The sequence below is a fragment of the Falco punctatus genome, assembly GCF_963210335.1.
Source record: "Falco punctatus genome assembly, chromosome: 1".
Lineage (NCBI taxonomy): Eukaryota > Metazoa > Chordata > Aves > Falconiformes > Falconidae > Falco > Falco punctatus.
The window spans coordinates 105,333,720-105,351,773 of NC_137580.1; the positions used below are offsets into that span (position 1 = coordinate 105,333,720).

Here is an 18,054-nt window from a genome sequence, read left to right on the forward strand (position 1 = left end):
GAGGAAGGTGATTTAAATATACTTCAGCATCTCCAAGGCAGATGTGCTCTCCCTGATGAGTGTGTAGCGTGTCTGCTGCCAGCACTGGGCTGCAGCGTTGAAAACGTCCCCAAAAGAAGAGACGCTTAAGTGCAGTGATGGGCAGAACTGTAGAAACTCTCAAATACAGTCAGAGCCTCTGCTGTATGTGCCTCTTTTTCCTTCCCGTATCGATACCTTCCTGGGACAGACCCCAGCTAGGGGGGTGACAGGCAAGGTCCCAAACCTAACATGTACCACCAGAAGCAAAGCAATAGGCACCATGCACCTTTCTGAAGCTCTTGCAGGTTTGTCTCCATCCCATCCACTGCACAGGCAAGTTGTACTGAGACAGCAGTTACTACTAGGGTAACTTTGGGGAGGATCAGCCCAAATCCTCTTATTTTTATATAATTGACAAAGTGCTGAAATTTCTGTTGGCAGCTGGTGGGCTGTCTATATTAAGGCCCGCTATGCCGCTGCCATGCATTTGGATGAAATGATAACAGTGGTGGGAAACTATTTATGCAAAATGCAGACAGGCAGCACTGTTTCAGTTCGCAGTGTCAGGAGTATCTTCTCATCCTTTTAAAAAAACAGAGCTTGAAGTGTGCTGGAAGGAATGGGGATGGGAGGGCTGTGTTGGGTGCGGTATTCTGCTGAGTGTCATTATAATCCAGTCCCTGTTTCTTCAAATACAGAATTATCTCTGTGTTTATTACAAAATTGCTGTGAGGCTCTATACAAGCCGGTGTCTGGTCTTGCTTTTTTAAAATAGAGAAGCAAAAGGGTAAGCTCAGTATAAAATATTAGCAAAAGGATACATTTTGGTATTTATGTGCAGGTGGATTTTGCATAAAGGCAGTTAATGAGCTCTTTCTTGCAAGGATTCCTCTGCCCTGATTTTTTAAAATATATAAACAAAAGTTTGGTTCATCCATAAGGCAGAAAAGCGATTGTGGGTTCTAGGTCACTGTTGACAGATAGAGGAGGAGAAGCTGACAGGCAGGTGAAAGCACCCACTCGTTTTACTGTGCAGCTAGCTCCTTCTCCTGCTGGGAAGCTGGAGAGGATGTCGAATAGTACAGGCTGCTCTGCCCTGGCAGGAGCACCAATTTCTCTCCTTCCTCCCCTGTCTCACTTTGCCACATCAAACATGGTTGGGCTGGCTATGGCAGGAGATGTTCTCCATCCCACCTTGTGTCTTGCACAACCTCAAGGATCCGATGTGGCAAGCTCTGACATCTTGGTTAGTGGCATAGAGAATAATTGGCAGACTCGTTGTCTAGAAAAATGTTCTTTCAGTTTCTTGGGAAGTATGCATTCCCTGTTTGGACGTCATTCTCTTCTTACTTCCTGTTATGGGTTTGTGTTTTACCTTTTTTTGCGTTATGCAAATTCATGACTGGCCTGTGCCAACCAAGGAGAGAGGTTAGGATGCAAGGTATAAAATTACAAGGGTGAATAGTTATTCATGTGCCTGAGGTGCCCCAGCCAAAGTGGGGCACTCCAAATGTGGTTTCACACGGGGTTCTTACACCCTCCCTTCAAACGCTGAGGTACAATGTGATTTGACTAATCAGTAGCACCCACATTACTGATTACTAATCAGAGTAAAACTTTGCAAATCACCTGTATTTCTGCAGCATTCTTGCTGCTTGTATATTGATCCAGACACCCCTGCAGTCAGTCTTGCTAAGAGTTTGTTATCTATGACACCAGAAAGGTTTAAATAATGTGTCAGAGGGGCTAGGATGCTGGCATTATCTCTGTTGTCCAAGGGTATCCTCTATCCTTCACAGACGGCTCTAAGCTTCCATGAGGCAAAGTCCTTATTTCCAGGACCAGGCTGTCCTTTAGTTTGTTTTACTTAAGCATGAACTTTGAGACTTTGTTATTAAGTCTCCAGTAAAATTCATTACATTACAGCGCATAATGTGAACTAATATGTGCATTAACAAAGTAAACAGCATTTTCATATGATAAAGACATTGATAGAATAGTTAGGGAAGGGAATTTTCAGAACATTTGATGCTTTGACCCTCCTTTTCCCATCCGTATGTTGTCGCTCTTGTTTCATGCCATACCTAAGTGATGCCAGTGTGGGACTGACACCGGCTGGCAAGTGTCCTTGCTTGCCCCAGCCCTGGGTGCCCACCTCCTCCCTGATGCTGAGTCTAGCAAATGCACAGGATGAGTCAGTTAGTTTGCTGGCATGATGGAAAATAAATTCTTTCTCTCCTTCGTTGCTTAGTTTTTCATCGAGTCAGTGAGCTGAATCATGCTACACCAGTGCAATCCCTAGATCTGATGCAAGAGAAGTGGGAGCCTGTGGCCTGAAGCAGGAGGAGGTCACAGGGCTGCTCCGTTTGGTGCCCAGTGGATGGATTAGGAGTCAAGTGAGAGCAGCAAGTGTGAAACATCGCTCAGAAATGCAGAGAGGTGTGAGGAGGCAGACACACAGGTTTTCAGAGGATCCAGGAGAAGTTCAGCAACGATGGCATACCCACCGTCACAGTGATCTGAAGGCAGGGTAGCAAGTAATAAAAGCTATTTAAACAAAGCTGATACTCTGCAGTCAATATCTCGAGGCACATGTTGGACTGGGCTGTTTTACTGGGAAGGAAGATCAAAGATTGGAAAAGCAACAAGAAGCTGTCCTGTGAGAAAGAGGGAGCTGAGCTTTCCTCAGGGGATGGCAGAATTGTTTGTCTGGGAAAATCAGGATTTATCTGGGCATGAAAGGAAGAGGTTTCAAGGGTTCAAGGTTGCAGCTGTTTCATAGTGGAGGGAAGCAGAATTGAAAAGTTGAAGGATTTGAGTCCTTCTTAAAGCTTTTAACTTGAGGTGAAACCAACAAGTTGGTGAGGCAGGCATGCTCTTCCCAAGCTCTTTCCTGGTAGCGTACCTATGCACTGCACCCAGGCAGCTTTGCTAAACAGATCGGTATTGTAGCCACTGTGAAGTCCTTACTTTTGTTAAAGAATTTATGGCACAGCTGAAATGTATGCCATATGCTTTAAGCAGCTGTATAGGAATAATTTATTTTTAACTTTGCTTCAAAACTCCTTTAATTGCAGCAAAGATAAAAAATAGTATTTTTCCTTTTTCTTTTCTCAGCTGCGAAAGAAATTAACTGGGATGATGAACTTATTTTTATTATTTTGTAAAATTATAGTGTTATACTTCTATTAATTAATTTATTAATATAGATCTCTGTTGGTGTTAAGAAAGGGAAACAAGCCAACCCTGCACGATTCCTAGTCCACACAGACCCAGTGTCTTGTAGAGCTGTTGCAGTGCACCACCCTGGCAACTGATGTACTGTTCCATGTGAGAGAGCAGCTAAACTCTATTGTAATGGCTTCAGAGAAAGACCAATGCCATTGCATAACATTAGTAATGCTTGCTAGACCTGGCATTTGATTCCAAGGAGCTATTCAAGAATATAGCACAGCTTAAAATATGGTGTGTTAATGAGTTGTTATCATGCTTTTCCCTTTGTTTAACATGTTTCTTACAATTGTTAATGGCATTTTGGTAGCTGGAAGTAATTGGAGGCAAATGGAGAGACTTTGTGATGCAAAACAATATGACAAAAAATGTGTAAGAGAGCTTTGCAAATGAAGGGCGATGGGTGTCTCATTAAGGCTTCTATCTATGAAGAATCAAAACAGAAAAATAACTTCTGTTTTAAGTAATTTATTTCTACTTGATAAGTCAGTTCCAGTTCAGGTGCAGGACAGTAAAAGACCTATCTTTCATGTTAAGGTGGCTAATGAGAGTGACAATTACAACTGAAGAGCAATGAGGATAAGTAGAAGAGTTAAGACTACAAAATTCATATTTAGCATGTGTTTGAGACACTGGATATGCAGTTAATTGTACTGCAAGTAAGTCACTGACACTTCGGTAACAGCATACAGACACAGAAAGCAAGGTGATCCCTTTACTAAGGAGTTGTCCTTGGGATGCCAGGTTCTCTAAAAACAAAAGAAAATGCTGAAATTATCCAAGTTGATCTGTCAGGAACAACACATCGTGGCCATGTGCCGGTCTCATGGTCTGCAAATGTGTTGATGTGCTGATACCTGTAAGTTCAGAAAATTTAAGTGTTGATGCAAAATGCACCGGCATCTGGCAGTCCCAGTTTCCTTGCAAATAGCTTTATCTTCCTGTTCCATCTTTCAATTCAGAAACACAATCATGCAGCCTTCTGTCTGACCGTGGTCGATGCGACAATACCATGTACAGTACAGCACAGAAGAGCATCCCACTCCTGCAAACCTGAATACAGAATCCTAGGGGATTTGTGGGGCAGTAGACATCAGACTTTAATTAATGCTGAAATTTCTTGGTGCATAAAGAATGACAGATTCCAAAATAAAGCCACAGACTTTGCTTTTATCTTTCTGAAAGTGACACTGGACAGAGCTGAAAAAGGAAGAGCAGTGTTCAGATAATCAGCATCTTCCCTGACACAGGTGGCCAGATTTATAGTGCTTACCTAAATGTGAAGGTGATTCATTGATTATGTTTTGATTTTAGCCAAGTGTAGTAGACGTTAGACTGTGATCAAGCATTTCTAAAGTAGGCTGTCCATGCTACTGGAGTAGCGTGCCAGCAGTATCGGGCAAGAAGCTGCTGTTGTGGCAGTGGAGAATGGAAGCAGACCAAGGAGGTCTGCAGGGCCAAGTTGGAGGGAGATGATTGTGGAAGGGAAGGATGTCATTCATCCTCCAGGGTGAACTTGGTGCCCCGAGCAACAGCTCATGAAAACACTTGACCTGGAAAAACAAGGCAGATAAAGTGAGGACTGCTTTCAAACCGGTGTCTTGCTGTGGTTCCCTCCGTATAGCTCCGGTGATATTTTAAAGATGAAGAGTGTGCTAAGGCAGGAGGATTCCTCGTGTCTCATTTCTGTTATCTCAGTATAGCGCCAGTGGTATTATCAAGACAAATAGTATGCCAAAACTTAAAAGTGAACATATGTTTATGGGGGTGGTGGGGAATACAGAGGTCACTGTTGTTTCTCTCTAGTCAAAGAAGACATAATGGGGCCTGGTTTAGATAAATTAAGACTTGGAGCTAAGCTCATGTCAAGACTACACTAGTGTAATTATAAGTTGACTTCTTTCAGGGTCCCTGAAGTTTTTAGAGTCATAAAAATGCTCAGCAAGAGTTTTATAATGTAGTTCAACTGTTTTAATGTGAGCTAATTGCAGCTCATCTGTGTTGGCTCCCGAACCAATTTTACTTTGATTTGAAAAATTTTCAGTGAACTTCCAGATACTTACTTCCATGTTTTCAGTGCTCTGTTTCTGAATTTCATTTATATTTTGTTATTTTTGATGTCTTTTTCGTCACGTATTTCCTTACACAGCAGGAAGCTGGCATACTTCATTATTTTTTTTTTTCAGTTGAAGTTGTCATGGTGCTTTTTCTAAATTTTATTTTAAGATAGAAAATAGTTGTGGTGCTCATTTTTAGTAGAACTTTAAACCAGACAGGTTCGGTTTTTTTGAAAACCATTAAAACATTAAAAAAAAAAAATATCTTTCTGCCTGGTGGGATTGTTTGGAATTTTGGTTCTGAATATTGGGAGGGTGGTACGGGGTGAAAGTTCCTGTGATTTACAAACTGCTTCCATCAGAAAGACTCTGATCTCCTTGGAAGATGTTGTTTCAATTCTGTTTTATATTTCGATCACTATATAACTGTTAAGGAGTGAATAAACCATACCTTTTGTAATACTAAGGGAGAATATAATTACAAATGCTTTTTATTAAAATGTGAAAAAACTGTAATAGGAAAACAAATCTATCCTGTTATTTCACAGAAATGCAAGCATTTTAAATGCTTTGGTTTTCGTAAAAGGGACAAAATAATTTTTCAAAATACAGTACAGAATCAGTTCTGTAATGCTAATTGTATTTAATAATAGTAATTTAAATTTGGCTGTACTCTGCTGAGCAGCAGTGAGAGAAAATTGTATGTGGGAACGTTAAAGTCCAGAAGTCTAACATATGGTGTGCTTTGGCCTTCAAAGTCTGTCTTTATGTACCCATGAAATATCTCAACTGCAAAAGTCTTTCTGATGGCTGCCCCCTCCTTTCTTGCCTCTTCACAAACGGTGTCTGATACTCCCAAGCATTGATTTACTACCCGGTGCCTCTCTGCCTTTGGCAGTTTGTTCCATATTCTAATTTCAAATACTCTTTGTGTGAAAATGTTCTAACCAAATTACTTATGTTCTCATTCCCTAATGAGCATCAGTCCATCTGTGATTGCTTGAATTCAAATTAATAAATGGGTTATTCACAACCATCAATCCCTTGCTCTCCAGCACGTCATATGCCCTGTGAGATTCCAGTGCCTTTCTGTAGCCTTTCTTGCTCGGTAATCTCAAAAAGTCAAGTGTGGCCAGCATTTCTTGAGAATTTACATCTGCTCTCCACAACCTCCATCAATTTGGCCTTTGCTGCTTGTTTATCATCTTCCCAATACCTTTTTTTTTTAAAAAAAAAATCATAAGAGTAAGTGGCAAATAGGTCAGTATTCAGTTACGCTACACCTCCACCAAGTTACATAAATGATTCCAGATTTGGGGGGATGTAGCAAGATGGGAATTTGGTTTGTTTCTCCAAATGCAGTCTTGCCTTGTGTTACAATAACTTGTCTCTTTACAACCTCTTGCCGTATCTCAAGATTTCATTGCTGCTGCCAAACACTGTGCAGATGTTTTCCGTGTCCTTATTTTCCTCCTTGACCCCTCCCCTCGAGTCTTTTCTCGGTTTCTATGTTGTGCATTGTGCTTCTGTGTAATTTCTACAATTGTCCTTGTCCTTTGGTTTTCTGGCCTTAATCCTCTCTGTAATGATCTCTACAAGTCACTTATCAGCCATAAGACTAATCTATACCAGTCACGTGGTGCTCCTGCACTCTGCTCCTGTGCACTTTGCATCTGACTCCATTATTTTAATCATCTGCATTGTAGGATTCCCGCCCCCCAAATCCTTCCCTTCGCAAAGTCATTTTAGTACAAAGTAAACAGAAGTGGCACCAAATCTGACCCCGCAGCACCCTCCTGCTTATCTCTCCTCCTCCCAGCGCCGCTTCCTTTCCCTGGCACCCTCTGCATCCTGTGCCAGAGCCACTGCAAACCCCTGCAGCTGGCCGGGCTCCTAGCCTGCAAATCTCCCTCCCATATAACAAAATATCAGATACTTCCCTGAAATATACAGATACAGTAAACTCTGTCCATTGTTTCTGCCTTATCTACCAAATCAATAACGTCGTGAAAGAATTCAAGGACGTTTTTCAGACAGGACCTTCCTTTTTTTTAGTCCATGTTGACGTACACACCTTTAAATCATTTCATAATATTAACTGCTTTTCAGATACGCAGAAGGAATAGTATCAGGCCTTTCTATCCGTAGTTCTTCAGATCCTTCCTTGCTTTTTATTAAAATATGGAAACGATAATCTCCATACTTTCAGTTTCCTGATTTCAGTAAGCTGCCGCAGAACCGTGTCAGGCTTTCCTGTTTCCCTTTCTGTCTCTTTCTGCTTTGGAGTATTAATTCAATCAACCTGGTCTAGGTCGGTGTGGTTGTTTTTTTTTAATATTTAGTAATTGCAAATCTTCTCTTTTCTAGTACATTAGGAAAACACACATTTACCAAAAAAAGTTTCTGTGGAATAAGTATTTTATTCTCAGGGCCATAAAGCCGCCTTTCCTTGTAAAATGAAGTTTTAGATGAAAATACAGATTTAGGGGAAAAAACCAGATTGTGTGAGGTATTATTTTCCCTCACCTGGGCAGACAGCCTCTCAGATCAGTATTGCATGCATTATAAAATACAAAGAGAAGCTAGTCAGAGGAGCCTGGCTTGAGCTCAAGGCAGTATAGACTTTATACGTCTGTTCCTGAGCTTTATTAGAAAACTTATTTGTGTGTAGAAGATGCACAGTTGTTTAGTGTTAAGTATCGCAGGGTGTCCAACAAATACATCATTTCGTCCTCTCGTCGGCTTAGTGGAAATAAAAGAAAAATATATTTCCCACAATAAAGGCAGAGTGTGACATCAGAAGTGCACGCGGTTCCCATTTGTTGTGTTGGATCTTAAGTGCTAAAGGAAAACAGTTGTTGAGGAGAGAACCTGTCTAGTAAATGCCATGCTTTTTGTAAGGATCTAAAGTAAAGAATCACAGTAGACAGCAGTGTTCATAAAAATACTGATGCTTGCTATTGTACTGAAACAGAACTTGAAATTATATTCAGTACAAAAATACCAGAAATAGTCTAACAGCACTGCTTCTGTAGGAGCTGTACACAGGAGACTTGGGTTCCCTTTTTGTGTATTAGCTAGTTATATATTCATTTATTTTTATAGCTGTAAGAGCTGTATTGGAGTAAGTCTAAAAGCCTTCTTTTCTCATCACCCCTTTTAGATTGATGCATTGGGTAAAAGAAGCAAAGAAGCAGAGGCAGCCTTCTTGAATGTTTATAAGAGATTAATTGATGTTCCAGGTAAGCAAATTATTTCCTTATTCTGAAAAACTGATGGTTTACATTAGTGTGAATGCTACTGGGCATTTTTTCTACTTTTGATAAGGTAAATATGAGCGATGGTTTTATTCTGAAACTGATACGCTCCAGTATTGTTTCAAATGGAAAGAACTATAAGACACATTTCATGACTTCTTTTAAAACTGTTGATTGCATTTACATTTTAATGTTTGTATGAATCATTTTATATTATTACAATTCTCAGAAATATCTTTATTAGAGGGTTCAGACATTTTTAACAAAAAAGATACATCTTGAAGCTTCATCAAGAAGCAGCAATATCTGTACTTTTAAAGGACTGAGAAGATTTTTCATGCCTTCCAAAAAAAAAAAGAAAAACCACCCAAAAAAGCCTTACTGAAAAGTTAATCACTACCAAATTTCAATTCTGTTCAGTGTAAGTGTGATCATAAATTTTATTCAATGGCCTTTATTTAATGTGTTTTCAACTTTCTTTTGTGTTTGGCATCAGAAGTTTCCAGTTAATTTCCTTTTACATTTTGGGAGTTGATGTTTTTGTTTTCCCCAATGCTAGATAAATACTGTCTGAACAGATTTTTCTTTTTGCAACAGTACCCAAAGATGAGAGGGAGTTAAGAGTCCAAGTCTGCCACTTCCAAATCTTGGCCTGACTGAGCTGTTAGCATGTGATATGGTTTTATACTGTTATAAAATGTTGACATTATATATAATATTCAAAATACTTACCTCAAGAGAGGTTTTGAAGTAAAATTAATACTTGTAAGGGCTTTTAAGGCCTCATTGCAAAGTGCACCCTAGTCTTTACTTGCTTTACCTTTTAAGGAGCACATTGCATGCACACTTCAAATAAAAATTATTTTTTTAATGTTTTGTTTACAGCTTAACTGGTTAAAAGGTCACTGTTTTTCAGACGGTCAGTCAGAACTAACGTATATATCTTTTATGCTTTCATATTTATAGTCAAGTAGTGCCCCATGCCAGTACCTGCTGTATTCAGTGCAGCATAGGTAGAGAGATGGAGGGACTGAGCATGCTCATCCTGGATCACAGTTGCCTCAGAAATGTTGTTTTTTAGGTTAATCAACAATGTCTGAGTTTTCATTTACTTCTTTCTTGCTTGTAGTCTTAGTAACGTTCCACAGGTGAACAGCTTCCTTTGCACCTCTGGTCGTGCCGTGGGAGGAGGCGGATAACTCAGAGGGGCTCGTGACTGTTGCTTACAGGGTGCGGGCAGTTTGCACTTGCATGAGCAGCACAGGCATGGAACAGGCTCTCACAGCTCTGTTTTGTAAAGGAAACCCCTCCGTGAAAACGTACCCAACATCCCTGCAGCCTGCAAGCCAACCACTCAGTGCTAAGGAGAGAAGCTGTGGTCCCTCCATCTCACACTAATGCAGCCCAGGGTGCTTGTTTCCTGCCATAATTTGGGAGGCGAGTAGGTTTGATGTCTAATGGTCTGGTTTTTGTCACGACTGAGTAGTCGTGTCAAACAAGAGCTGTGTGGGATCCTTTGCATGCTCGTGCAGAGGCTTTTGTCTGAAGCCTGGCGTTATCACAGGTGTTGGAAATCGAACAGCAGAGTCCAACTGAAGCTTTGTGGAGAAGGTATATATCTCCCACTCACTCTGTAGGATCTAAATGGTGAAGGACTCTGCCAGCAGTTTGTAGGAGAAAGAATCTTCTCCTTTCCTTCATTTGCAAGAGCAAAATTTACACCCATTCTTCCATACTCCACAGTCTCTCTGCTGTCCAGCCTTTCCCTGTGTGTGCCTTATGTTACGTGTCAGAGAAATATTTCTTTGATATTCTTCGTGCATATAAAAATTTTCAGTCTGGCTAAACTGTGAGTGCAATGGAGTCTGTGGGATTAGAAATATCTACAGGTTTTAGTCCCATGCTCTATCTGCAGGCCTGAGAGGCACATGAGGAGCGTACTGATGCTGCTCAAAGAAAATTCCAGGTTCTCAAGGAGAAGCCTGGCCAGCCTCCTGTAGCTGTATGCAGGCATAACAAATACTCACTGTTTACAACACATACTGCAACGAAAAGGAAAACAGCCATTGGGAGTGTATGGCACTGGTATTCATCATGAAGTGGTAGGGCTGAGTTAGGCGTATGCAGTTAAGGGGCTTGCTTCATTGTTTTGGGGTTTTTATTTCCTTCTCAACGGATGGAGTCTTTTACGTTGGGTATGTATCCATGGAGGGCTTTCCTTTATAAAAGACCGTCAGGATTCATTTATCACATCTGTTGTTTTGCCTTTATGTGGCTTTACATTATCTTTTGACCTGTCCATTCGGTATTTCAAATATTTAGGTATACTTTTAGCTCCAAAATCCTGCTGTTTTCTTTTTGGTGCGAGAAGGGAGCTATGATGTTTTGAGAAAGCTATGACTGGAATGCTGCAGAGTGGTTATTTAGCATTAAGCATCGCTGTTACATGACAAGGGTGCAATTTTATCAGACTTTCAATATCCTTTATAGGACCATATAATAATTGCAGCTGAAGTCTAATTCCCAGCAGCCAATTTTATGGTTCTTGAGGAAAGCATGTATTCCTTTCCTCAGTAATAATGTGCACACTTTATATAATTAAAAAGAGCTTCTATTTTAATTTTACTATAAAATGATCTGTGTTGAAACTGCAGCTATGGTGCTTTATGGATTCAGCTAAAGTTTAATGATTTTCTTTCCTGACTTGACCAGGGTTTTCACTCAGGCTCACCAGTAAGGAATTTGTGGGAAGGGTGGTATTTTACTTGTAAAATTTCCTATATACATCAGTGGTTTTCTCTTTAAAAGATAAAACAGAGACCTTTTCATATCTCTTTCCAGCTTTATGATACTGTTAAAATAGCATTATCATTGGTTTGTGCTCCAAAATTTATCCTTCCTAAAGGAAAGTACATGTCAAGGAAAACGTTTTGGTTTATGTACATTTATACAGCTGTAATTCTCACTCAGATCATTCTGTCTTGCCTGAGACTGAACATTTTTAATTAATGGAATTAATTTTCTCATTTAATTGCCTTATTTTCAGTATGCATTAGAGAGCTAGAGAAAAGTGAATGCTGCCACATGAATTGCTCTAATCAACAAGGTTGTCACAACTTACCTTTAAAAATAATGTGAATATATTTATTTTGAAGGAAAGGGAGGTTGGGTCTGTATTTTGAGGAAGCTTTCTTCCAGCTGTTCAAGATTTCTTTCTCTTTAGTTTTATAAAATAAGTGTATTACATTAGTACCGTTGGCTTTTAGAGTCTTAATCTTGCAAACACTTTAAGTGAAATAGGAGCCCTGTTGTGTAAGCCTTTGGAGGAGCAGTGTTGCTTTGCAGAAACAGCATATTCATAATTTGGTTTTTCTAAACCTTTAAAATAAAAATATTAAACATTAAAATACTAAAAATTAAATATTTTTATATTAAAAATGAAGGGTGTTCACTACTTAATTTTTTTTTAACAAAACTTCACCGTAATTTTCAAGTAAAAGTTAAAATGTGGAGACCCAGACTGAGTGCCAGATAACAGTATCTGGCTGGGTAAACTGGTTAAATAGAGTTTCTCTTTATGCTGTGTTTTTATTACTGTGCAATTACCGCACAATGCCACAGTTGGATTTGCTCAGTCTTCAGTATTGCTCCTGTTAGGCATGGCTCTTGTGCAGGCAAGGAAGAAACAATTCTATCTTTAAGCAGAAAATCCGCTATCTCGATGTGGCAACAATTAAACCGGATTTGGGTTCATCGGCTGTTTTCCTATGGAAGCTGATTGTGTCTCTTCTGCAATACCGCTGAGAGCTTGCCACCAAAGGGGAGCACCTGAAAAGCTTGTCTCCTTCCCGTTTCTCTCTCCACTCCAGGGGACAATTTGTGTGCCCAGGCTGTGGGCACAGCAGTGCCAGCCCTGACCGTGCTCAGGCAGCTGGTGCACCCCCTGCTCACCACCGCTGCCTCCCCTCCTGCGTGCCGCTTGGCTGAAACATCGTCCTAACCCTCTCCCACTCCTCCGTAACGCCTTTCCACTTGAGGCACGGTATTGCATCACAGTTATACCCGGTACGAATATAATAGGAAAAAGGGTTGTGCTTTTTCAGCATATACACGTTGGAGAATCAGGGTAGGTTAATGCAAAATACTTGCTCGCAGTTTGGTAGGGACTCTGCAGCCTTCTGGAGTTGAGCTATAAATGGTATTCATTTTTGCTTAATGGGAATTTTCTCATCAAGAAACTAAATTACTCTTACAGCATGAAAGGGGATGTATGTGTGTTTTTACTGGAGACTCTTCACAGGTCTCTGTTGTGATCAGATTTGCTGTAACTTTGGCACTATATAATGAGCACGACGTAGTTTTTAGCTCAGAGGACCCACTATCTAAGGAAAGTATGAAATAACAGAGAGGGTAAAGAGAAGAATTTTGTGTGTGTGTGCCCTGTCAAAACAATTAAAAGCAATAACAGTGAAAGATGGCCGAAGTGGAAATTTTATCTTTCCCATACTCCTTGCGATGATGAATTGCCCCGCCATGGGGGCTGTAGCTTACTAAGGGGTTTGAAGGAGGAGCAGGCTGGTTCCAAGGGAGTTTTCCACAGTTCAGCCTTGCAAATTCGAACTTTGCTGCATGGGGCTTTCTTTTTCCAAGGAATGATTTAGCTGAGGAAACACAAATTTCTTTTGAAATAAATAATCAGTAAAGCACAAAGTAAGTGTTAGGGAATTACTTCTAAAAGCAGAAATGAAAATTTGTTTCTCACCCGGTAAAGAACTTCATTCCTTTACCACGGAGCCCATGCTAGCAGCAGTGTGAGATGCAGTGCTTACTGCTGTCCGTTGGCTTGTGATTGTTTACAGCTTGGCAACACTCTCCAGACTTGTATTCCTGTTTGGGCCAACAGAAGACTTCCATTGAAGTGGAGGACTTCCATCAAAGTGTATTTGATCAGTGTCCTAAGGTTAAAGGTGATTCAAGAGAAAAACAGGTTTGATTGTTGTTTTGGTTTTGTTTTTTTTTTCCAGAATAATTATCTGCTGCTTATGTTGGAGGTGATAAGTGTGTATGAAGTTGTTGTTTTTATAGACGTTATGGGATGTGTTTGGATTTTTTTTGTAAAGTGTAACATTAAGCAGAAAGCAAAAAGGTTAATGGCAGCCCTGACAGCAGAAGGTCTGTCTAGTAAAAGTAAAGTAAAAAAAAAAGTAAAGGCTTTTACATACCTCGATGATGGTTCTTGGTCATCTGCATGATGTACTTAAATTGTAACATAAGCACACCCAGCCTTAGATGCCGGCAAAGAGGCTGAATGTAAATTTCGGGGACATACAAAGAGGAGAGAAGAAAAAGAGGTTTTCACACCAAGGGACTTTGTTATTCGTATCCCAAACTAGAATACTAAAAACATAGTTTGAAGAAGTTAATACTCAGAGCATTCTTCATTAGCCTAATCGTTAATTGGTGAAACTCTGTGTAAAGAGCAAGATCAGGTTATAGTATATCTTGAGTTTGTGGTCTATCAGGACTCATCAGCACTGACAATTTTTAGGAAATGTTCGGTATTGTTACAATGTGAAAAATTTTAAGCAGTTCCTGGTTTGTTAATAATATGTGTCAGAATGGTTGCCCCTTTCCAAATACAGTATATTTAAATAATACATTTGAAGATAGATACATAAACCGAAAAGGCTTATATTTCTGCTGCCCCTAACTTTACAAGGGAAATGAATATTCATAACGTGCCTTTTCTCAAGCTTAGAGGGAAAAGAAAACAATATTACAGTGAGTAGTCTTGGGAAGCAAAATGAACTTGCTCATGTACAACAGCAGTAGCGCAGACGCCCCCTCAAACAGAGCAGTAGGGTATCTTTCTAAACACACTTGAAAATCTGATAAAATCAGGCAGAAAATTGAGCATAGTTAATACTTGAAAGAATGAAAAGTGATAACCCCCCGTGGCTGCAGGCAGTAATTTAGCTTGCAACTATATCCCATCTGAAGACAAAATCCTCCATACTTCACCAGCATGTTTAGACCAGGTAAAAAAAGAGTTGCATAAACATATGAAAAATGCCCCAGTTCTGGAAGCTGGGTCTGCAAGAGAAGTCTGTGCAGTAAAAAATTAGGAACTGCAGACGCTGATTTTCCCCAAACTGTTCTGCAAACCTTTGCACAAAGAAATGTCTGAGGTGGGGGTGAGAGGGACAGTTTAAAGTCCAGGCTGCAAACTGGAAATTCTGAGCGGTGTTTTGGTAGGGTCAGCAGCTGCTACCGTTTTATTTTCCAGAATGGTCTGAATCGCATGGGATGCTGCTCCAGCCTTCGGGTAGTCCAGCACTGAGGAATGTAGAAGGAGCTCATAATCACTTCAGCCTCCTTCCCTCTGGGGTTTGAATTCAGAGGCACAGCATAAAATACAATTTTGGATCTGTACTGGATGAATGCACGCTGGTAGGGCATACTGTTAGCATTACATAGTTATTTTCAGATGAAGCACCAAGTCCTGGCCAATTCTCGTCTTTAGTATTCATTCACTTTATCCTTATGTTTTGAAACTGATGTCAAAATAACTAAAAATAGCTCTGTTACCTGCATATGTGGCTTGAAATTGGGCTTGTCTGGTCACATACTTTTTTCTTTCCTTTTTCTTGTTGAATTAATAATTGGATAAATTCCTTTGTAAAAGCTGGAATAAATACTCAAAGGAAGAAATATCCCTAAAGCATACACTTTAAAAAATTTATTGTGTGGTTGTCAAGCCCTATTTTACTTGGTAGGCTGGAGGCACGGAAGAAAGAGGGGAGGTGCAGATAAGGGGAAGGATGCAATGAATAGAAGCAGGAAGAATGTGCCCTAGAAGAGAGATGATATCCCTGTGGGCGCTGGCTGTGTTCACCTGGAGGCTGTAACCACAGCACCCTTTGAAAGCTGTCGCTTCAGGGAACGGAGTTAGAGCAGCCCTAAGCTGATGACCAGAGCAGTGCTGCGGATTCGGAGCAAAAGGGGCAGACTGTGGTTGTGATGGGCAATATTGGCCTTTCCCTTTCTCGGTTGCAGGAATGTGAACTGGAATTAGAATAAACCCCAGCTTTTGGAGGGTTTAGTGCTAAGTCTATTCAGAAGGTTTTAGGAGAAAGAAGGGATGATTGTGGCAGAAATGCTTTCAAACATAGTGGAAGGTTCATTTTTTCTTTTCATAATCTCAAAGCAGGAGAAATGAAACTTAAGAGTACAAATGATTTGCTGTAACTGTCCTTTGCTTTGCACTGAGCTCAGTGTGCAAGCAGTAAATTCCAATGTCTTCAGCCATTATTAGAATATTAATGATCAAATTGGAGCATTTTCACTTGCAGTGGCTTTTTTTGTAACTCATTAGGTCCTTTTTCAGCTGACAGTGCCATAAAATAGTGAATCACCTATTATGCATACCCCACTTCTAATATTAAAAACTTTTCTGATGATTTATTTTGCTAACTCCCTTGAAAATACAGGGAACTGCAGTGCAGTTCATTAAGGAGTCAATCATTTACTCTGCCTTATATGACTTTTTTGAATACTAGGGTAGAGATGTATCTCATAAGCTGGGGCAGGGCCAGAGCATCTTTCCAGCGGTAGCCATTCTAGAATTGGTGGATAAATAAAGGATGTTTTTAAATAATAGCCCACAAGATCTAAGAACCACATTCTGGCAAAGGGATCTATATGATTGCGGTCAGATTGACTATAAACCATCTCACATCGTTTCACTTAACCCTGCAAGCATTGGAGAGTGCTGCCACGGAGAACTTCTGTGGTGATTAATGGGGAGGAGAGGCGCCGGTTTGCTGCGACTTCTCCCGTCCCCATACGGAGGGGTCGCATCAGGATTGCTTTGCTGCTTTCAGAGGTCAGCAGAACTGGGGATTCTGCTTTTTTGCTGGTAAGGAAAATTACAATCCCTCACCGTCTTGTGGGCACATGCCCTGGCAGCAGGAGCGTGAGGAGAACGCTGTAAAAAAAGTGGAGGGAAAAACAAAAGGAAGGGAGAGATCCCAGTCCTGCAGGATGGGGGAGTAAGAAAATATGTTTAATTCGTGATTGAAGAAAGAATCTTTTCATGTTTTTTATGAAGTGAGGAGTTGGAGAGATGATGAGCTTTGTTTCATACGGGATTACGGCTATAACTCTTCTGTCCCTGGGCTACCAGAGTCATAGGGGAAAAGGAGGAAAGCTATCATTTATTCCATGAAATCTTTGTCTCAGTCTCTCTAGGCTATTTCAATTTACCCCTGAAATTTCTGGGGAATAATTAATGAATTAATTAACTATGCTGTGAGGTGTTTGAATATTCAAAAGCTACAATGTAATTATTAGTTTTTTCTAAAACATACTTTCAGGTTATTTTCAGATACGCTGCCTCCCAAGCAAGCACTCGGTGTGTCCCGAGCTGATAGAGCTTCATCCTGCTCGTCCTGGACCAGAGCTGGTTCTCCAGGAGAGCCGGCCGTCTGCATTGAGAAAGTCAAAAACTTCTCGTGTTTTGCAGTGACAGCAGGGCTGAACTTTGTAAAAAGTTCAATCGCATTAATGAAGTTGTGATAGGGAGGATTCCCCCCCCCCCCCCCCCTTATCATTTCGTGTGGGCATTTTTTGAGCGATCACTGGGGCGGCTTTGCTTACAGTGGCGTTTAGGCAACAGAAACACAGGCTTGTTGAAAGAAATGCATTGCCTCCGATGAATTATTTTTAGATCCAAACCTTAGGAAACACATTTCCAGCGATATAAAATATTAATTGCCCCTGTAGCTCTGGCGCTGTTTCATAACTCGCTTTCTTAACGTTTCAGGCCTGTGACAAAGAGGGAGGAGGGGACTAAGGAAAAGTCCTTTGTTTTGGAAAAGTCTCTCCAGGAGCTCCATTTTAAGATGAACACGTTTTTGTAAAAATAAGCCGAAGAGCGAGCCGGCCGACCCGGGCGGGGGGCGTGCTGCAGCACCTGGCGCGGGCCTGAGCGTCGCCCCGTAGCGGGCAGGGCTGCGGCGGCGCGGGAGCGGGCTCGGCTGGGCTCGGGCTGGGCTCGGCCGCCGCCGGGCGCCGCTGCGGGGCTGCCTCCCGCTCCGGGCCGGGCGATCCAGGCCGCGCTTTGCCGCTCTCCCCCCGGGCCGGTGCCCGCCGCGGGGTCCGGGGCTGGGGCAGCGCCTGTCGCTGCGGCCGGGCCGCGCCGGGGCGCTCCCAGGTGCGTCCCTCGGGGAGGCTCCGGCTGAGCGGCGCTGCTCTGAAAAACTTCTATGTGCTGTGTATATATATACCCACACGTACACGGAGGGAGCGGGTAATTGGCCACGCTGCTCTGTAAATCGTACGTTTAAACAATGACATAGTTTTTCCACTTCATTTGGCAAATTTTCCTCCCCCCCCCCCCAGCTCCCTGTTAACAGGTTCCATCGGGAGGGAGCGCCGCGGGTGGGGGGGCAGTGGGTCGCCTCTCCCAGCAAACGGCCAAGGGGCTT

At 41.4% G+C, this 18,054-nt stretch overlaps 1 protein-coding gene across 7 annotated transcripts in view; it reads left to right on the plus strand.

The window, feature by feature from the left end:
- Window positions 1–18,054, plus strand: part of CUX1 (cut like homeobox 1) — a 281,049-nt gene that overhangs the window by 117,079 nt on the left and 145,916 nt on the right. For all 7 annotated transcript variants that reach the window (XM_080393233.1, XM_080393234.1, XM_080393235.1 and 4 more), the window contains exon 4: window positions 8,473–8,551. In XM_080393233.1, coding sequence (XP_080249359.1) covers window positions 8,473–8,551 — 79 coding nt within the window. The remainder of the gene's footprint in view (window positions 1–8,472; window positions 8,552–18,054) is intronic.